This window comes from Argentina silus (assembly GCF_951799395.1).
Source record: "Argentina silus genome assembly, chromosome: 1".
Taxonomy (NCBI): Eukaryota; Metazoa; Chordata; class Actinopteri; order Argentiniformes; family Argentinidae; genus Argentina; species Argentina silus.
Genome location: NC_139655.1, coordinates 9,715,466 through 9,737,804, shown reverse-complemented (window position 1 = coordinate 9,737,804; position 22,339 = coordinate 9,715,466). Strand labels below are relative to the sequence as shown.

Genomic DNA, 22,339 nt, shown 5'->3' with positions numbered 1-22,339 from the left:
GCAAAATTTGATTTGATGACGTCAGTCATCTGTCTCCTCCCTGCTGAGCTTCGCCGAAAGTACCTCAAGATGGTGCCCAAGTACTGCATACAACTTTCTGGCACAACTCAGGAGTCGTGGTGCCCCTGTTTATGGCTTCTGTGTATCCTATATGTATTATCAATGGTGCCTTATGTGCACAAAGAGGCCATGCAATTCATACAGGCAATGCAATTCGTCATCAAAGACAACAGTGACCTTTTTAAAGTAGTTTAACCCTTTATTAACCAAAAGCCACTAGGATACTTATTCCAAATTTGAAAATTAACTCGGTCATGCCAAAATGTTTTTTGTCCAGTGAGTGAAGAAAGTGTGTTTTTTATAAGGCACAGGATAGATTACTGACAGTATGTGATAGGTATGGAAGTCAGGTGTTCCATGAGAGACAGTATTAATTGCATGGCTTACACAATATGGCACATTCTGTCATGTTTTTCACAAATAAAGACAAAACTTCACACAATGCTGCTAAAAAAGCATAATCCAATAACTAATATGTCTGCTGTAAGATCATTCAAATATTCCTCTATTATTTTACAATGCAATACAATAATCAAACTCACACTCTTATTAATTAGATATACCTGTATATCAACGCAGAATATATACAGTACATGTACACATTACAGCCCTGTAATATACCTCTTCCTCTTCAAACATATTGCACTGAATCCCCCAAAATATACTGTAGGCCTATAACTAGTATATCTATTTATCCTTTGAGGATGTGCATTTCAGTGGTGGGACTGCATGACAAAAAATATATGAACAAAAATACTGATCATACATGCTTAGGCTTGCAACTACCATAGTAGCCATATCTGTTCCTTTGGTGAAAATAGTGTTTATATCATTGGTGGATATATTAATATTGAGTCCATGTGACACAATATGATTTCAACATAAGTTCCTTTAAGGAAATAGTAACAAATAACAATGCAATAGAAACCCCTGCAAGTCTTAATTAATAAATTCTAGCCCAGTTATGCATATATACATAAATATTGACAGCTTAGAAAACAAGGCAGTAAATGTACTTTGACACATTAACCTAAATCTTCTGATAGGCAACACTTTTTTGTTTTCAACAGGACAATTTTGTGACACTTCTTTGACTTTGGATAATTCAGGAGAAGCATGGTCAACTTCAGGCTTTACATTGACTTTGCATTGACATGACATGACACACAGACTGAATTAAAAGAAAATTAAAATGGTGCCCTTATATAAATGATGAAAGCAGAGGGATGTGTGTTTCTGTGAATGTCACTATAAGGTTGAAACTGCAGGACATGATGTATTATTATTATGAAGGTATGGTCTTCTTGTGGTCCCACTTTATGTCTGGACCGTTTTACGTGAACCATCTTCTGTAAGGTCGTACCTATAAGAGAAAATGAGGGGTTGAGACATCAGAAGAGCAATACTGAGATCTGCAACATATTTATTGTAGGCAAAAGTGGGACTTACCAGTGTGTCCATCCTTTAGCTATATCTTCACCACTCAAATCAACCAGCACCTACAAAAGTACCATTGCTTGATTTAACAACAATAACAACTTTTAATGATGAGAGAAATAAAAAAAATGTCAGATATATGGTATAAAGATACCATCTTCTTTGTGCCAAACTGGTACCTTTCCAAGGAGTCCTTTGTGTTTGGACAGTATACTCCCTCCATTCTTCACGGCCACATCCATAGTTCTCCTGTGTAGCTCCACCATAGACACACTGAACTCAAACCTGCAGACAAACACACAATCTTGGACTCCTTCTCTGTTCATGTGAAATTACGGTGAGTGGACATGGCAGAGCTATAAAGCACTCCAGGTTAAATAAAAAAACACTGTAAACAAACATCAAGTATTGCTGTTTTAAATTGAGGAAGAAAAATGTATTTGTAAAACCTGTGTAGCTCTCTAAGACAGGATAACCTGTACTCATGGTAGGTACACTCTAGGTGCTTGTGACAATGGCTGCATAGAGTACAGTCAAATAGGAAGCCTATGGTGTCTGAACTCACGTTTGGTCATAGACAGGGTTCAGTGTCTTCTTCAGCGTGCCAGTCTTCCTACGTCCTGTCCTGCTCTTGTCAGGAAGCAGGTAGAGCCGTACAAAAGGATCTGATCCATCCTTTGTGAACGCTATGAGGTTACTGAGAACAGGGGACAATAAATGTAGAGGAGTCAGTCCCATATACATGATCATCATCATCAGTTTGTCATTTATTATTAATAAATTGTTGAATAGAAAGAGTGTTCGAAACAAGGCAAGACAATTGAGAAATGAAACATATATGATATCTAAAAGGAGCTAAGTGTTGTTGTGCACCAGAGCATATAAACACCACAGAGTTATTACTCACCGGCAGGCGTGCACCACCACAATGAGCTTGTTCCTCTGGGGGCTGTGACGCACAGTCAGCTGAACCTCACCCAAGGGATACTGACTAGGAGAGCCACTGAAAACCCAACACAGCTGGTGATTAATCTCTCGAGGGACTAGAGCAGTTTTGCACAGGTTACTGAGTGTGTGTGTCTGTGTGTGTGTGTGTGTGTGTGTGTGTGTGTGTGTTTCCATGAACGTGACAGGGCATTATTTACTTCTGCAGCTGGCGTAGCCTCTGCTGCAGCTCCAGGGTGGCAAAGGGCAGGGAGATATCTGAGGCCAGGCTGGGGGTGGACTCCTTGTGGGACAGGTGTTTCTGGGAGCTGGAGATGGTGGTGCTCAGGTTGGAAGTACTCCTGATGGGGCTGCATGTGTATGGCTGCTCCTCCCTGTGCTGAAGGTTGTGGGTGGAAGCCTCCATGGGGGGTGGTGAGGTTGGGGTGGCCGGGGTTAGAGGGGACTCAGATGTGGAAAGCCTCGGGGAGGGGCCTGTGGGGTTGGTCACGCTGGCTTTCCTCACCTGAACAGAGGAGGGCAGGTCCGACCCACTCTGCTTCTCCAGGCATAGAATCTACAGCATAGAGGAGCAGAGGACATACCTTATGAGCAGGGAAGGTTATAACATGCACTCAAGAACATCTTTATTTTATTTTTTTATTAAGTTCTCTGTACACATTTCCAGAAATATGCAGGCCTAAACTGTACTTTGCAGTATAACCTCACCTTAAGAGCCATCTTCAGCTTGAGGGTGGAGCTGGGCCCAGAGTTCCTCAGGGAAAACTGCTGAGTCAGGGTCATGTCCTCCTCAACTAGCAGGCCACTTAGGGGGACTGTTAGAATACCCAGGGTGCACTTGTGTTTGTCATCCTTCACCTAGGCATAAACAGTAAACCCGACAGCATTCACATACAAATACATATACAGTAGGTACAGTTAACACTAAATTTACACCTCAACACCAAGGCCAAAATGGCAGAAAATAAAGATGTGCTGCTGCTGCTGCTGCTGCTGCTGCTGCTGCTGCTGCTGTATTACCTCCACCTCCAGCTCCTGTCTCCGGGGGTTATGAATGAGAAAGGAGAACGCCTCCTCCCAAAGTGGTTCTGTGGTCTTAAAACGGGTCTGAGAAAATACACAAAAGGTCATATATTATATCTATAACCTCTATGCCAGAGTGAAATAAGTTATTATAATAACCACATTGTGGTATTTACTCAACAGTGGAGGGAAGTGAACAGTTCCCATGTTTAATTTTCAATAGTCAGCGGCTTTACTACAGTAGTTCCTCACCTTACTCGCAAAAGTTTTGTGATCAACTGTAAACTGAACGTAGGGACTGGGATCGCTGCTCCCTTTCTTGCCAGACTGTGAAAAAGAAAAGAGTGACTCTGAATGAGAGTTACCGAGGCAACATCTCAGACTGAACCAGACTCCAACAAAATAAAACTAAAACAACAGTTAGTTATTACACAGTAGACATTCACAATCACTGTTACAATGGAAGAACATTAAGCTTTTAGACAGAAAGGGCTGCTTGCACAGTTGCTAGGAAACAGTCAAGCTTAAGCTTTTTCTGTATTATTAGGAACACGACTCCTCGCGTCCTCTTTGAAACCAAAGAACATTTGGTGTTGGTTACAGATGTTTAATAGCATAGATACAAAGTGCATAACAACAATTAATGAGTGTAGAGTTACCAGACTACCGTGCATCCCTTCGGAGGGTGCTTTAGCCTGATTTGAAACCAACTTGATGAGAAATATGAGCTCTGAAAAACATGGACTGTGAAAGTCACAAGGCCAACTATTACATGCCAGAACAGATTTTTAGTGAGAAGACAAAAGGAAAGGTCAAATTTTCATTAGGGACAAATCATTAGACTATGCCAGAGGGCTCTATACACATCAAAAAAGCACAATTTCAATGCGCAGACATTGAAATATATGATCCAGGTGAGTGAGAGGTTTTGATTTCTCCTGCCCTTTACCCTCCTCCCTCCCTCTTTCTTCATAAACCAAATTTACTTGTACTTCAACATCATAATAATACATAATACAGTAATCAAACAGGTTCAAACAGGCTTGTGAAATTTGAAACTTGTGAGAAAGAGAGAGTAGAATCTATCAAGTGAGGCTCATAGCTATAACGGAGCACAGACAGCGTGTGGACGTCCATCCTCATGCATATAACTGAGGAATAAGTGATTTTTTTTTGCGTAAATAGTTAAATAAATAATCACATGACTCTGGAAAGCACATTCTACGGGCACAGACAGAGAACACATAAGCTGCCTATGCGTGATCTGTGCATGCAACCTGCTCTCTTACTTTACCTTCAGGGCCTTAAAGACAGAGACTTGCTTCAACACGCCATGGTTCAAATTTAACAGGTTGCTCTTTTTTGCCAAAAGGAGATAAGGAGAAAATCACACCCAGAGTTAGTAAGATGGGGTGACTGAGTATGGTTACATTGTATGAAGTGGTATGAAAACAACCCAGAGAAGATGAAAGGTTTTGGAGACAAAAAAAGAAAAGAAGATGAATGTCCAAAAGGCTATCAAATCACAGTGCAGACTATGCCCAATGATTATGGAAGAATGGATACCATGGGGTGTAAAAGCGAAGGTAGTATGATAAGGAGGGGGATTTTATTAAAGTAAAAAGTGTTTTTCTTTTTTGGAAAAGCTATAATGAGATGTTAAGAGAAACTTGCAATAAGAGATGTTGTATAGAGATACGTAAATAATAAGATATCTGATATTACTCTATTTAATTATTTTGCAAGAAATACTGTATACAGTAAATGGCTCTAAATTAACAACTCTGAAGACACTCAAAGCAATATAATACAGCTACAGTATCAACACGTCCTTCAAGTAACACGCGTTAACAACACCTCAATCAAAATCCCTGACAACATTCAATAAATAATTCTTGAAAACCAGCTGACCCTTTGAGTTGGTTGATGCGCTATTCTCTATCCTGTGTACCTTAGCATTCAGTCAGTCTAATATATATTAATTAGAAATTACTGTTTATTAGGAGTTGAAACCATGCAGCAAAGTCAATCGACATGCTTTCTGGTACAGTATAAGACTGCAGGATTTCTGTTATGTTTCAACCCCACGACACACACTGTGAATGCTAATTCTAGGATGCAGAGCACCGGACGACTCACAAATAATGTTCTATACAGTGAGGTATTGTTTTCACAAAAGACTAGGCCAGAAGCTCTCCTCTCTTTTAAGTTTCCGCACCCCAAGCTCCCTGTGAAGACGCTCTTTAGAGGAGAGGAACAGGGAGAGAAAAGGGGACAGACATGAGGTAGAGGAGCTAACAGAGATATACACTGCTAAGATACACTGCTACGGGTTGGATGTCTTGTTTTGCGCCTGAGATCCAGAGATTGCATAGGTAAGGCCAGGAGGTTTTCCTGACCACATGCCCTGACCAGGAAATATTCTGGGCCCTAAAAGATATACCTAGAGAACAGTTTTTCTTGGTCAGGAAAAAATCCTGGCCCTAGTCATACTGTAGCTTCTACGGTTTCCTACCTGAAGGTCAAAGTGTGGTGATGGACAGATTTTGAGGAGGAAAAAAAGGAGTTTCAACAAACACATGAAGTCATTGAGGTGCTCATGTCACTATGCATGTGGACGACCAGACAGACAGGGTTGGAGTAAGAACAGTAAACTGTAGCATGTGGACCAAACAAAAGCAAAGTACACCTGGCAATGCTCATTGAGCTTGACTCATTCCTTGAGCTGACTGTTCTTATGGGTGGATTAAAATATATCTACAGTAGCAGTCACAATAGTACACAGCTATGCACCCTTATTCACATCACATAGGCTTCTTCTTGTTAACATTAACATTAAGCAAAATAATGCAAATTGTATGTGTCTAAACACATCAAGTATATTGAAGAAAGCATTAAGTCATCAATAGAAGTTCAATGTGCTTTCATCTGCAGCTATGTAAAGATGCCTCCTTATGGCAATACAGCAATCAGCTTACTCCCACCCCGAGCAAACTATTTCCAACCCCAGCTCCTCCTTGACTGAGCTGTCCTGTCAGCTCTACTCACTGGCAGGTTCTTGGCTGAGTCCAGGTACACCACCAGCAGAGCAGACGAGAGCCCATCATTGGCCAGGCTTCTATCTGCACGGACACTCCTCAACACCTTATTGGACAGGAGAGAGACCATGGTTAGTCACCATCGAGACCAGGGAGAAGTGAGTAACATTGTACTCAGTTATACCCCTCACCTGACATGACAGAGGGAAGGGCCTGTAATACTGTACCTGGTCCATCTTTTCAGGAGTGGAGAGCAGAGAGAGCCACTCCAGTTTTAAGTGTAGTTTCCCAGTGGACACTTCTTCCAGGTCAAACCACTAGAATGACAGATGACTCAAATCTTAATAAAGTACACAAGTTGGATCCACAAAACATGCTACAGTAGGTAGCAATATGTAGTAGTGATGGACAACAAGATGTCTTTAAGCAGGCAAAAAGAATAAGAAGAATATGTCAAATCTATAAATCAGTCTAACCACTGAACTGAGGACAATTCCCTTGCTTCTCTTTCTAAGCTGAAGTTTCATTACTCCAAAGCCTTCCTAAAAACACAAACACACATAATGGCTAGTGTAGATTTACTCATTTTACCTCGTCGACCTTCTGCTCTTTGTGAAGCTCTGTCATATCGATCATCAGGCTGCAATTAAACCAAGATTGTGATGAGAATCAGCAGAAAGGGAAAATCCCTGATTTATATCAACAGAAGAAGCCAAATTGATTCTCTGATGCTGTGTGTTTGCATTCAGCTCCAGCCAGGACCTGAATGGGTGTTGCACTACAGGACAGGAGACAAGCACATTAACCTTCCCCCTGGGATGAGGCCCAAGCAGGGCTTGAACTGATCAAACCACTAATGTGACTGTTGAACACTGATCATATCACAGATACTAATTCATCAGTCTCTTTTGTTTTTTAAAAGGCACCACTCACTAGGATACACACAGGGGGATGTTTGTCTTATGATAAGGAGATGAGTGACAGGTCTGTGAAAGTGTTCTGGGCTACAGTCATAGACTCTGTCTGGGTCATAGCTATTGTATGGGGTTTTGTTATTGGGTATGACAGCTCATATTGCAGAGGACTAATAAACCTTCACACCATGTCTGGTGGTGATAAGAAGAAGACAGGATATGAGCTGAGCTTACCTCCCCAGAAAATCATCTTTGTCTGGGTCCTCGTCAAATAATTCAATCTCCAGGTGCTGGCCTGAGTGCTCGTACACCAGTGCCTGGCAATGACATGAGCATGGTTCAGATGGTTCACATCTAACATTGATCAAGGTGTTATAAAATAACAGTAAAAACAAAGTGGGGGCGCATAGCAAGAGAGTCAAGAGTGAGTAAGAATTTCTTCACCTCATAAACTTCATTCCATTTTGGGTGGAGGCTCTCCTTGACCGTCTTGCTCTGGAAGAGCTGGTTGCCGATCTGAAGGACGCCGTAGGGGTCCGACTTCCCTTTGATCAGCCCCCCCAGGAATTTATCCTTCCCCTCCAGATGCTGTGCCTCCAGGAAGTGAATCCTCAGGACTCCCTGGTGACACACAGAGGGACACTTCAGGACAGGGATAGTTCTCGACAGTTCTCGACAGTTCTCGACAGTTCTCGAATAGCAGCCAGTGACACTTCCAGACCAAGCCAGAGCAGAGAGACCAGATAGGACATGACAGGAGCCACAACAACAACCACAACCACAACAACAGTCAGTGATAACAAACGCAGCACAACCAAGGGAGAAATCATATACCAATAACATGTACTGTAACATAATATGTGGTGTGTAAAACGCCAAGGCATCCTACTGTTATGCAGGAATGTTTATCAGTGGAAATATGACCTACAGTAGTAATAATATGTTGTAGGGAAATAGCAGCAATACGCTACCTTTGGCATAGGGAAGCGCAGCTGAGCCAGTTCAACATCGCCCACCAGTGGAATGGTGATTCGGTTGGGCAACACCAGGTAGCTGTAGATGACGTCCTGAATCAGATTGTCAGAGAAGCCGCTGAGAAAAAGAAAAAAAAACACACACGGTCAGCACGACCTTGGGTTATAAATATTGAGCCGTAATCTTGGTTAAGTACTGTACAAAAATTGATTTCTGGTTGTACAATATAGGGGAAAGACTGTTTTGTGTCTGTCCCAACTAATTTGGATTATTTTATTCCATTGCGCAACAATCTGCAGATTCCCCGCAAGAAGAAGAAACCAATTTTACCTCTCTCTCTAATGGGTAGAATTCAATCTATTAAGATAAATGTTTTACTCAGGTTTTTGTTTCTTTTTCAATCTCTTCCAATTCTCCTACCTAAATCAAGACTCCTAGAGGCAAGACTCCTAGAGTATGGAAGGTAATTCTACAGAGATGCAAACAAGACGGTGGGCTAGCACTACCTAACTTATTGTTTTACTTTTGGGCAGCCAATATTCAGGTTAACCATTGGTGTAATTCCCCGAATATTGATTGGTGTATGATGGAGGTTCACTCTTGCCGCTCCTCATCCCTTCTTGGCCTGATCCTTTATCCTCTTGTCCCTCTAGGTACACTGACAATCCCATAGTACTGTCTACTCTTAGGATATGGAGGCAATTCAGACAACACTTTAAACTCCCTGCCACCTCATTACAGAGCCCCGTTTGCAACAATCATATATTTTTGCCTTCTACCCTTGATCCTGCGTTTGCTCTGTGGAAAGAAAGGGGTCTTGGAAGCTTTTCTGATTTGTTTTTGGATAAGACCTTTGCCAATTTTGATGACCTAGATGCTAAGTTTAATCTTCCTCAGTCTAGTTTATTCAGATATTTTCAAGCTCGCAATTGTGTTCGTTCGCACTTCCCATCCTTCCCTCAATCACCACCAAACTCTATGTTAGAGGCGATCATGTTTCCATCACGTTTCCAGACACAAATGACATGTGACAGGTGCTCTTTTTCTCCCGCTGACCATACTCATATGTTTTATACCTGTCATGGACTAAATTAGTATCTTTTTTGATACCATGTAAAGAGATCTCGATGTCCCGTTGGCCTCCTGTCCACTGATAGCTATTTTTGGGATACCATCTGATCTTTCCAGTCTCAACAAAAATAAGGTAGATTGCCTTTGCCACTCTCATAGTGCGCAGACACATTTTACTGCATTGGAAATGTCCTAATCCTCCCTCTTCCACCTCCTGGTTGAGGGATTTCATGTAATTTCTGCAATTGGAGCAAGTGAAATACACTTTAAGGAGCTCAACTTCCAAGTTTGGTCAGAGATGGGATCCGATACTCACCTTTCGTTAATAGTTTGACCTTTTTGATTCGGAATAGCTTTGAGCCCTAACAAATTTTATTTTTTTTAAGTACTGTACAAAAGGAACATTTTATCTTATTTTATTTTTTTTATAAGGCAGTAGGAACATTGGAATGGGTTCAAGCATGTTGTTGGAGTTGGCCAACAAACCTCGAAATATCCCTCTGATCCATTGAGGAGTCAACACTCTGCAGTGACATTAAGGAGTCCCTGCAGCCCTACAGCTGAGGATTATAATGCCTTGTAAGGAAATTCAATAGCACAACTGATGAAATACAGTTACTTCAGCCTTTCAGCTATATTTCAGTCTAATACTGTTAGACACAAAATACAGCAACTACAAGAGGGTTCCTTTAACAATCAATTCATATCCAGGTTGATTAATACACATCGTTACAGCACACTGTAATTCCCACACATAACTTTCTTTCTCTCATAGAAACGCAGCTGCACAAGTACCATATTAATGGTTCTCCTGAGCAAGCGGAGATAGAGAGCACTTGTCTCTCAGCAGATTAAAAGACGCATTAAAGGGAACACTATTCCTCTTTAGTGTGGGCTTGATCACGTGGGGTCTGTAACTGTGTACACAGTGCAGCACAGGGGGTGTAAAGGGATTCCTGCGGCATCAGCTGTTATTGTCATCCCCCCTCCCTCTCCTCGCCCCCGACCTTGCAGTGAGACACAGAGGTAGTTCGTCCTCACAACAAAACACCACCATACAACACACATAAACACACGCCAGCTGTCAGACAACCTCTGTCTCATAACTCTGAGGGGAAGAGAGAGGGAGATTGACAAACAACCGGTCCAGTACTGTAGTGTATGTGGAATATGATGTGGAACCTAGAATGGTTCTCTGGGCATGGGAATACTTATGTCAATGTGATGGGAGGGATGGGTGTGGTTTTATTTACTCTGTGATTCAGGCTCCGCCCCTCCAGTATGCAGCTGGCACTGTCTGTCCCCTGATGTTAGGGAGGCTGAAACTCTGACTGTCATTTCTCTGCCCGGGCCTGTCCAACACTCTCCACCCAGAGGCATGCCCCCAAACGCACACCCCCACCCCCAACCCTTGCATGTGAGCCTTCACACACAGAGCCACAGTGTTCTGACTGCCCAGATCGATTACATCTCTCTAGAGAGCTGGCTGTGGGGGGAGGGGAGTGAGGGGGGGGCTGGTGTGTGTCCTCTGGAGAAGCAGGGGGACAATTTCGTCACTGAGCTTTGTAAGTGTCAACAGTACACCCGTGTCTAAATAGACCGTGGATGAGAGCAGCTGTATCCTGAAATTTTTATTAGGCATGTTTTTCCACAGCAGGAGCTTTTTCCACATGGCTAAAATGCATTGCTGTAATTATGAGCACTACAAACCCCAATCACAATCATATAATAGACACTAAGATAACATTTAAACTATTAGACAGTACTATGTCTGGATCTGTAGAGATGTCGGAGTGTATCTACTCTGTGAATGGCTTGAGGACATTATTAGACATAATGGATTAAAGCATAACAATTATCTACTGTGGGGGGAGGGGTCTTCCCATACATGGTTTGAGTGTCTAATGTGACTCACTGAACCAGAAATATTCAAATAAGACTCACGCACACTCCCTCTCTTCACATGACTAAGAGAGCATTGGGTGGATGAGGAGCTCTCTCCTTCACAAAACAGCTGAATGAAATGAAATGGACTCCAGCTGTGACTCCTCTGTATTCTACCATAACACAGCACTGGCTACACAGTTGCTAAAAGACCATACCAGACAATGCACTTTAATTCAAATGAGTATTTTGAAATTCCCCAGGTCCCCTCACGGTCATTTCATCATTGAAGGTTTTTTGGATGTCGGGTCTTTCAGCTTTCAACCCCACTGAGTGTTTGTTGAGGCCTAATTTAGAAAATTGAACACACAGAGTTGAGATAGAGTTTGAGCTGTGTCTTTTTATTCTAGTCCAGTCCTGCAGGTTGCAGGCCTGTGTTGAGATTCAGTGTTTAATTGACTGAAAGCCTAACAGCCGTGGGTTGATGTTCACAGTAGCTTAAGTATGCAAGTCTCCTCCTGCTGAAAGTTCTTTGAAAGTCCTCCCATCACACACACCACGATGACACACCCCTGGAGGTAAATACTCCCTGGACAACCTGCCAAGTGTTACTAATTACACCTGAAAGTAGTGAAAGCTTGTCCTGACCAGCTAGGTTTGGTCTGCTTACTTGAGCCCAGGAATGTCTAGTATATTGGTGAGGCCTGTCCAGTTGATGTCCAATAGCTACAAGAAAACAAAGACAAGGATTACCAGTCAATTAGAAAGAACATACTGCTAAGTTAAATTAATGGGACAAAGGTAGACTCTGGGATATGATGTCATAGCAAAAACGAGCAGGGTGACGCTGCCAGAGACTTTTAAAGAAAAGTAACAGACTAAAAAATGGAGAATGTTGTGACAGAGCTCATGCCTCAAAGGTTTTGCTGTGCAGATGTGAGTGTCTCCGGTATAAATAAAATATATTTTGTTCACATGCAGGCAGCTGTTTACTTAAAGCTAGTTTTCGGGTGTAATGGAACCAAAAAAGAAGAAACCGAGGAACGTGAAAAGAAAGAAAGTGAAAGTGAATGGGCGAGTGGACGCTCTCGTTCGCTCTTGTTCAATACAATATATTTGATGAAAGTTGCTCTGTTTTCAGGGGCGTGATGTCATATCCCAGAGTCTACCTTTAAATGGCCTCCTTGTTCAAACACAGAAAGGGAAGCTGATCAGTAATAAGGTGGGAGATCAAATCAATTACCTCAATTGATTCAAACACTTAACTTTATAGCTGTTTAGTCCCAGAGTTGTAATTACAGTTAGGAACAAAGCTCTTCATAAATAACGACACAAGAAGGAACTCTGACAAGGAGAAACAAATGTCCAAACTATTAGCTTGCCTTCAGTTGCACTGCATTTTCTAAAATATCCTGCTGACCACTTGAGACAAAGTTGTGTACTGTATCGTCTCAAATATCTTATTACCTGTAGTTTTACCTCGGATTTGTCCTGCTTTTATTTGCCTTTGTACCCCCCCTTTTATCCAGCCATGACACACACCCTTGTCAGTGAGTCATAGCCAGCTCACATAGACCTGAGATCCTGGTTAGGGTTGCTAAAACATTTATAACAAAACAATCCTTCTAAACCCTATCAGTACCCAGGACATAATTAGGTCAGGGACTGTAGGTTTTTCTATAGAGTGTTTCCAAACAAAAGGTACTGTGGGTGTGAATTGATAGGGACATTTTAACATTGCATAAAGAAAGGTGCGTTGTCAAATTGTGTACACTGCAAGTTTGCCAGAAGAGAAATCTAAAACCCGAGAGACCGCTAAGAAGTGCAAAGCCAGGAGAAGTTAACATCAGCTGTGAGAGGGAAAACTCCTAAGCTGACAGATCCTTTTTCTCAATGCAAGTCGCAGCTTTCATGTGTCTCTAGTCTCAGCCCAGGGAATCGATTTCAATGCGTTTATTTTACAGCCTCCCTCTCTCTCTCACTATTGCTCACACTGCAGCAGACCTACAGTGCAGCAGGGACAGGATGGCACACTGCAGGGCTATCAAAGTTGAAGGAGCCAGGGATGGGGAAGCAATTAAAGCATCTTCACAAAGTGTAACAAATGCAAAATAGAGGATGGTCCAATGAGACCATGAACACAATGTTGGTTAGATTGGAACAGCTGCTATCTGTAAGTATAATTGCACAAACAAAAGTGAAGTCTTTGTTTTAAATATGTTTTTAGGGCATTTCTGCCTTATAGAGACAGTAGAGATTGACAGGAAGGATGGGTGAGAGAGAGGAGGGATGACATGCAAGATATGTCGAGGGTCGCTTCGCCACTAAGCGCCCCAACAAAAGTGAAGTCCGACATTTTCTACATTCAAGCCTCTGCATTAATGCATAATCAGCATTCCATATCCTGAATAATGGATATGTATTGGACCACTGTATAAGTGTCCAGCTAAAGAGTGGCTGCTAAAGGGCATCTACAGTACACAGCATTGCTTCTCTCTGACTAAACAACACACAGGGGCTTCACCAAATATGGTCTCTTGTTCAACAGTGCATTTAAAATGGTTTTCCTTTCATTTGGCACACAGCATCTGGCCATTTAAGGAAGAAGAGGGGGGCAAAGTATGGAGGCTGAGAATGTGAAGTTCCCTTCACTGTGATGCATTCTGGGGCAGATACTGAAAAAAATGTTCCTCTCTCCCCCCTTCTCCCATAAAAATATAATGAGTTTTTTCCAGGACCAGGAGGAAATGTACTAGGCCACAAGGCCACAGAGACAGCTGCTGATGCAGAGTCTGTGGTCTGTATGCAGATGAATTACCTTCAGATGTAGTATCGTTAACTATGTCCCATGTAACAACACTGTGATTTACTGACTAGCTACACTACTTCACGCTCCACCTGCCTCCTATCTCTTTACTGACTCTGGCGTAGGCAGAGGCACTGAAAAAAAATGCACCGAAGTAGGGCTAGCCTGATCTGGAGCTATTTAAGGCTCAGGGATCTCCACTGGGAAGTCATATCTTACTTAAATCGGCCAAATGTTTAGGCAGGACTGGGAACTGGAGGTTCTGTACTAGGGGGAAGGAAGACAATGATAAAATATGGACTGTAAAAACAACTGGCCTGCAGGAAAACTACCATTGAAAGTGGTCTGGGACCATATACTGTATACTGAAAAATGTATGCACTCACTGCAATGTAAGTCGCTTTGGATAAAAGCATCAGCTAAATGCCATATATTCTATATATTATGTTTGAAATTCGCTTCATAAAAACTGTTAGAGAAACCAGTAAAAAGGGCAAGGACTCACAGGTTTCTTGAGGAAGAACAAAGACAGCGCTCCGACAAGGGGCATGTCACCCAGCAATGGCTCCATGACCACTCTCAACACTCCATGGAGCTGTGGAAGACACAAAGAGCATATTTAGATAAACATACTCGCTCACACTGATACACACAGATACGCATACATTGTTAAGAGAGCTTTCAATATCAGGGAACGAACACTCTTCAGGCCCTTGTAATAGTGCTCATAATCTCATTCTATGAGATGGAACATTCCAGAGCTGGTTGGCTACAACTGTCATTACTATCAGGCCAACTTAATAGGTCTGGTGTATGTCATCTTCTACATCCTAAAAAAATACAGTACAGACCTAATAACACCTATATAAAGCAGACAGGTTGTCAATGTGTTGAAAATAATAAAATAGGGACGTGAAACAACAATTTCATGACTCGCATATAACTTTTTTATCCTCCATATTTTCTCTCTCTGTTTTTATTAACTTTTCCTGTGAAGCACATTGTATTGCAATTGGTATGAAATGTGCTATAAATAACGTTTGATTTGATTAGTTGCAGATTCCAAGACCAAATTGTATTTTAATAGAGAGAGAGCATAGACAACAAGGAGCAGCATCCCTGCCATTTGTACAGATAAATGGATAACATTTGTTTGGAGGGAAACCGAACAAGCTCTCAGCATCACATAACGGATCAGAGGAGCCATTACAGAAATATTGCTATTGCTATTGATGCCTGGATAAACTCCCAGGTATTTTACTGCACATTGAGTGAGTCTAAGTAGTCAATACGTGGATATATGTTTGGATACAAGACAGGAAATAAAGAAGAATGTCTACATTACCTGTATGCTCTTAATACCAGCTTTACAGTAGTATCTTTTGATGTCAACATCAATTTCAGTGTTCCCAACAAAACTGGAAAATAAACAACTGTCAGCATCATCAAATATCCCATTAATAACGTCTAAGCTATAAGAGGGTAGGGCCCAGAGTTTTTCCTAGCCTGATCACATGTTTGGGAAAAACTGCTGGCCATACACACACTGTAGTGAAGTACATTCTATGACCAGCCTCAGGCTAAAAACAGAGCTGGTCCATATATAGCTGGTCAGGTCACCTGATCTGTAGGTCCATGATGATCTGACGCTTGTCCATATTCTCTGTGTAAACCTTGACCCCATTGACCCTCAAAGGCTAAACAAAAAACATGAGAGATTACATCACCACAGCACTACTGGCCTTAGCTTCTATTTAAGAAACACCCATCCACCAGCTGTCACTACAACTCATGCTTGGAGTCTATTTGGTCACAAACTTTACCATTCTGAATGGCTGAAAACACCTTTATGACATGAGATTACTTTTACATAGTAGGGAACCTAAGAGGTGATCTCTAACCTTGTCCCCCATGTCGATCTTGCTGAAGCAAAAGGTGCTGAGGTGGGCGTTGGATGCCTTCACCGCTGGCTCTATGGTATCGTGGAACAGCTTCTCCACAAACTGGCAGATGTAGGGCCACATCTGTCTCACAGTCTGCGTGACCAGAGGAGAAGGTATCAGCGGGTTGGGGTTACTCTGACAAGCGGGTTAGTCTGACAAGCATACAGTACGTCATCACAGAGAGGCAAGAAGCTAGCAAAGTGAGGAAGATGAGCTAAACTAACTGGATCAATTCCTCAAGAACACCCCAACGTCAAAGTGATGTGTAAACATTTCAATCATCCACCTCATCAACTAAATCTTTCTCATATACTAGGAAACTCACAGATTAATTTGTAATCGTTATGTGTTTTATGTTGCACTGTTGGTAATAGTAATGTGTATAGATACATATTTCAAACTTAAGAGCACAGGTCATTACTATAGGGAGACTTGAATGTGATTGGCATTCTGATTCATGCATACAGTGTGCTGCAAAAATAGAACAGTGCTTTGGCTAAACGTGCTACAGTGTACATACAGTAAGTGTCCACTGTACATCTATAGCTCTGGAAGGAAGGGGGATGGGAGAGAGAGAGGGGGGGAAAGAGAGAGAGAGAGAGAGAGGCTCCACATACCAACCCATTTATTGCTGTGATGTCATAAAGCAAAAATAATGCTTCTAACAGTTTAGTTTACCTTGTTTATCCACTCAACTCTTTCTACATCAGGGAAGTGGACCTAAAATAAAACAAACACAATACATCAGAGGGTGTGTGTACCAACACTGTATGCATGCTCTTTTAACGTTTTTTTTGTCACATTGAAATAGCAGGTGTCAAACTGGCAGCCCACAGTGCCTGAACACCTCCAGGCCTTCACAGTACATTATCTTAGCACAACACACCCAAGCTAACCATAGAGAGAGTAAAGTCCTGGGCATATATTGTACACTGCCCACACAGCCCACTTACATGCACATGCATACATGTACAGTACACACAGGCACATAATCTCTCGCTCTCCCTCTCTCTCTCTTACACACACACACACACACACACACACACACACACACACACACACACACACACACACACACATTAATAAATAACAACAGCAGCCCTCATATTCTTTATACTGTAGTCTAGAAACAGAACTTTTCTAAGGAGGTTGCCACACCCTTTCTTTACACATGGAAATTAAAGTGCACTGTAATTTTGTTAATTCATTGGCAGCAGTAGTCCAGGCGATGAAGCTGTAGAGATGACATCGCCTGCGACAGCAACAGGAGGCAGCACTAATGCTAATGCGAGAGAGAGAGGTGCTGATCTAGCACTACTGTGACAGCACAGCTTCGGACAGTGAGAGGAGTGGGAGGAAGGGAGTATATTTGAACTGCCACTGGGTCCGACAGATTCAGCCCAAGCTTTTTCACAACCTGCAAAGCCTAAGTGTGAACACTCACATTGACAGAGCTTCCATAACCTGACACATAAACCGACACATTCACACAAAACATGGGTAAGGAATACTAGTCGTAAATGCACAGTTTACTAAACGGATAGAATGGTGAAGCTCTTTGAATTATGAGTGATGTCTAAGGAAGTATCAAGAGACTAGCTATAGTTACCCTTCACAAAAGAAATGGGAAATGAAATGACTACATACAGCAGTAGGCCTTCTACTGTTAATCTTAGTGAATTGAATGGGAGAGCTTTTCTTATAGTATGAGAGCTGAATGTTAATGCTAATACTAAGCATTGCACATGTGCAGTAATAGAGAAACTTTAAATAAAAAGGTAATACATATATGCTGTTAACATGCCCTTGCCCTATACCCTCAAAGAGAAGATATTCTAAAGCACATGATGTTTCTCTCCATTGCATTACCTTGAGAAACTACTTGAATCCCTGAAATAAGCTGCAGGATCTCTTCTCACAGAGTAGGCAGCAGTAAGCAGTAAATGACTCAGACTAGATTTATTTTCCCACCAAAACAAGCTAGAGCAGTCGGCACCATTTAGAATATGACAGTGCAGAATATTTCTGCCTGTGTGCTTCTGATTCTGAGTCACTCACCTAGCTTGTCCAAAAGATAAACAGTTATAGATCGACAGAAATTGTGCTTGACACCAAAATATAACCTATTTTCCTTAGATAACCTACATATGCATGAGGTGAACTATGGGGTTCTGCTGCACGAAGGGCGTAGGAGTCAGATGGACATGAGGGGAGACACATTTTGCTAGAGGGGTCCTGGGGTATGCCATCTGGGATGATTTTTTTTGTGTTGCTTTTAAATGCTGTTTTCTAGTGACTTTTAAGAAAAGGATAGAGTCCAATCTTAACTTACAATTAGAGCAAATTACAAGGCTGAGGGGGGCCTTGCATACTGTACTGAATACTTGGGTGACTGCATTGTTTTATGTCTTTTGTTTATGCTGTCCATTCAGTACTAGCTGTACATTATCAAATGGGCGAAGGTGTAGATTTTCATTAAGTACTTTCCTTTAGTACAAGGCTTTTTTTTTAAAAATAAAAAAAAGAAGATATATATACAGTATATTACACGCCGGTAGAGATATGATTCTGAAAGTAACTGATGCGTCATTTGAAAAAGGAACTCTAATACTATTACAATATTTGAACACAGTAACTCAATATATTACTCTGTTACTCATAAAAGTAATATATTATAACGTTACTTGTAACTCATTACTCCCAACACTGGTGTTGAGTAGGCTAATGATGCTGCTGAGGCTTACAATAGCAGTGTACGGGTGGTACTAAGAACAAGAATCTTATTTTAGAGAAACACAGTTGCTCATTGTTTGCTTCTTGGTGGCACAGTCATAGGGTAAGGAGGTGGCCAAGAGTTCAATCTAACTAACATGTTAATTGAACTGGTCTTTTTCACACAGAATGAGGCAGGAGAGGGCATCCTACTATGGATCCTTGATTCAGACACTTCCTCCTCCTCAGAAATGCCAGGTCCTACGTTTCAATGTCTCAGTTTGAGTGACCAGATGACAGTGCCAAAACAGTGTTCATGGGGTTAGGGTTAGCTGTCAAACAGGATACAGCCCAGCCTGTCAAACAGGATACAGCCCAGCACAATTCTGCACAGCTCAGCACAGCAGTAGTGACTCTCAGATGATAGTGTACTATGATGAAGACAAAACAATCAGATACTGTATTGTTGCTGGCTCCCTCTTCGGAAAGGCAGCAGTCTTTTAATTTACTAGTGAATTGAGTTAGTGAAGTCATCTTCAGCAGGACCTCTAGAGCTAGTTCATAACTGCAGACTAGGAACATTGTCATTTTAAAAATGCCAGAATCATGAATATACTTTCCTGTTAAAATATCTTTAAAGCTGCAATCCGTAATTCGTAATTCATTTTTGGATATATTTTATGATTCTTTATGATTCTTGAAGAACATTATACTGTAGATATCTCATGAGCTTGATACAACTGTCTTAAGCAAGTTCATAACACTTTCCTCAGCAGGCTTGGAACACTGTCACTCTGAACATACCTTTTTTGGATATATGATTTTATGATATACTATGTCCATTGATTGTTGAATAACATTACTTTTAAATACCTCAATCCCATAAAATATGTTTAAAACTCTCATGCTGATGTCACAGATCTTGTACCCAGTTCTGCACCCAGAGTTCTGTCTATGCCTGCAAATGAAAGTTGCATAATTTCTCCAAGCCCATCCTCAGCTTTATGTGGCTGGGCTGACGTTTTATTTTTCGAATTATGGATTGTGGCTATAATTTAATATTTTTTCCACAACTAAGTTAGTATACTGAGTTAGTATCCAAGCTCATAAAACTGCATAGAGAGCCCACTTACTCACAAAAACATAATATAATGCAATGACAGTTCATAGTGTGTATAAAAACTTCATGAATATCGACTGCATACTAAAGTGCTTGGTAGACAGCTGATTTCTTCTCATTAATTTGCTACATCATCAACTGTACAACAGTAGGCATTTAGCTACATACACCAGTCAATCATATCTTAATCCCCTCTATACAAATTAAAATGTATCCTCAAGAACTGAACTGTTCTTAAAGTTACTACTGCCCTTCAAAAGATTGTGCATATACAGTATAAGAAGCCACAAGACATTTAACAGTGTGACAACGCCAAACATTTGGGTTAAAAATAGAGTGAAAATTAGTCATGACATCCCATGTTTTTCCACATCACCAAATTGGCATCTCACCTTGTCAGTTGAAAGGGCAGAAGAGACAAGAGGGCAGTTCAGTGTAAAAGGACTCATGAGGACCAAAATGTGAAATCAGAGCATATGAAATTGGGTGTCAAATGAAAGCTACAGTAAGAGTCTATATGTTTGGTAAATTAAGTGAGAAATACATTTCTCAACCATCTTCCATCATAAGAATAGGGATAACCTATTCAAAAGGCTTTGACTTCTGGTCAAACATACTGTATGAAAAAGCATCTAAGAAAACTATCTACAAGAAAAAGGTAGAAAATCGGTAATGGAAATTACTGAAATTGAATTGGCTCCCTTCACTTATTGTACAGGCTGGACAGAACCTAAAAGGGTTCTTCGGCTGTCCCTGTGGCAGAACCGTTTAAGGTAACATGTAGAACCCTTTTCACAGAGGGTTCTACATGGAACCCAAAATAGTTGAGTCTCAGGGTCATTCTGTTACCGTGGAATTGCCCAAGAGTGGGTTTTAGTTTAAGTCTCGGTTTTACACAGTAAAGATCTCAAAGTTGATTAGTTGATTTTAGTAAACTTGGGTCTGATAAGCAAGAGATATCCCTAAGTTTAAGTGGTTGTCTTAACACATGGCCACTATCCAAAGTAGTCTAAACCAGAGTAAAGATCAACATTGTACAGACAAGCCAGGTAGAGTGGCTGCATCTTCCAGGCATAATTATGCAGATTGTTGTTACCACACAACAGTGGTGGTGTGTCTTAAAATAACAGGCCCTCTGGGCATGTCTCCATCTCACCCTGGTGTCCGGTTTACCATTGTGCCAAGCTGTATTTAGAGGGGGCTTAGTCTAACGTCACTGATGAGGACAGCTGCGTGATCAGAGCTTTACAGGTCAACATTGTTCCTTCTTATCATCAGGTGATGATTTTCCTGGAAACTCAAATATATTTCACATGTACTATGTCCTAGTAATTGGGGAAAACATGTTTAAATACACGTCATTACTCACCATGAATAATCAAGAGAGAGACTGACAGCAGTGTTGTTTGGATAGCCTATAATCAGGGTATTAAATGAACCCTCATAATGTCGAAGGCATCTTACCCATGGTGGCAAATCAGAAGTTGTCACACTTTGCTTGACAGTTCTTTCCTCTTGTTCAAAGAACGCCAAGGCTCTGCTCAGTCGGGTGTTCTTTCCCCCTGTGATTTTCCTCCACCAGAAGAATATCACAAGTCCAATTAAAAGCCAACTGAAGCTGAATTCAAAGTAACCCAAAACATAAATGGGGAAAATTAGCACAAATGTCTTAGTAAACTGAATCCATGTCTGGGGAAGATCACCAGCGGAGGACGCCGACGTGTTATTTGTGTCCGCTGGAGGAACCAGCTTTGTATTGGTCTCAACTGGGCTCGGTGTGTTTTGTCCATTCTCCTTTGACCCAGTGGAACTTGCATTGTGTGAGTGAGCTCCTCGTACAGCCGTCATAGTGTCTCTTGACATTCCTTGCTCCACTATCAATGGTGTTCAGAGTTAAGACCGAGAGAGTCTATTATGTGTTTAACTGATGCGCAAACAGAATCTATCGGCATCAAAGCCCACAATTATCTCACGTTAGTTCGCCCGCATCCATGCCAATGTTGTCCTAGGAATAGTGTACATAGGCTGTTTTTACTCTCTGCTGCTATCAAATCTATAGAAAACATGATCCTACTGTCAAACAACTTAGCATTGTCCTAAATCATTGCCTACCCTTGCCCACACCGCGAGTCCACTGGCCACAACGACAGCTATGCCTACTGAACTCTCCGTCAAGCGGACGTTCTCTGTTAAGCGTACGTTTGCATTATGCCCTTCTTTCGTCTTGTCCCTTCAGAAAACTGTAGGTCAAAAACGGCACTGGTGAGAGAAGCTCAAAATTGCCACCCTGTGTCCACAAGCTGTAGATACACAGAGAGCGCGCACATAGAAAACAATTACCAGACAAGCCTAGGCTATACCTCTATAACTACATTTCTAAATGATCAAATGAACTACTAGGATAACATTAT

General features: G+C 41.5%; 1 protein-coding gene across 1 annotated transcript; it reads right to left on the bottom strand.

Moving 5' to 3' along the window:
* Positions 1-251: 251 nt before the first annotated feature.
* esyt2b (extended synaptotagmin-like protein 2b) lies at positions 252-22,093 on the bottom strand. Its single transcript, XM_083676034.1, has 22 exons — positions 21,393-22,093; positions 16,775-16,816; positions 16,055-16,189; positions 15,774-15,850; positions 15,499-15,571; positions 14,659-14,748; positions 12,018-12,073; positions 8,389-8,509; positions 7,862-8,038; positions 7,652-7,734; positions 7,095-7,143; positions 6,731-6,820; positions 6,514-6,609; positions 3,718-3,792; positions 3,463-3,549; positions 3,151-3,300; positions 2,643-2,998; positions 2,405-2,500; positions 2,063-2,194; positions 1,677-1,782; positions 1,510-1,559; positions 252-1,423 (listed from the first exon to the last, which is right to left on the bottom strand). The coding sequence occupies exons 1-22, from the start codon at positions 21,789-21,791 to the stop codon at positions 1,378-1,380; spliced, it is 2,586 nt and encodes an 861-aa protein (XP_083532160.1). The 5' UTR covers positions 21,792-22,093; the 3' UTR covers positions 252-1,377.
* Between the last annotated feature and the right edge of the window lie 246 nt (positions 22,094-22,339).

Excerpts from the sequence above, each read along its gene's own strand:
- esyt2b (XM_083676034.1), bottom strand. The coding sequence starts at position 21,791 with ATGTCAAGAGACACTATGACGGCTGTACGAGGAGCTCACTCACACAAT. Across the intron at positions 15,851-16,054 it reads AGATCGACATGGGGGACAAG|CCTTTGAGGGTCAATGGGGT; the intron begins GTTAGAGATCAC and ends TTTTTTGTTTAG. Across the intron at positions 6,821-7,094 it reads AAGAGCAGAAGGTCGACGAG|TGGTTTGACCTGGAAGAAGT; the intron begins GTAAAATGAGTA and ends CTGTCATTCTAG.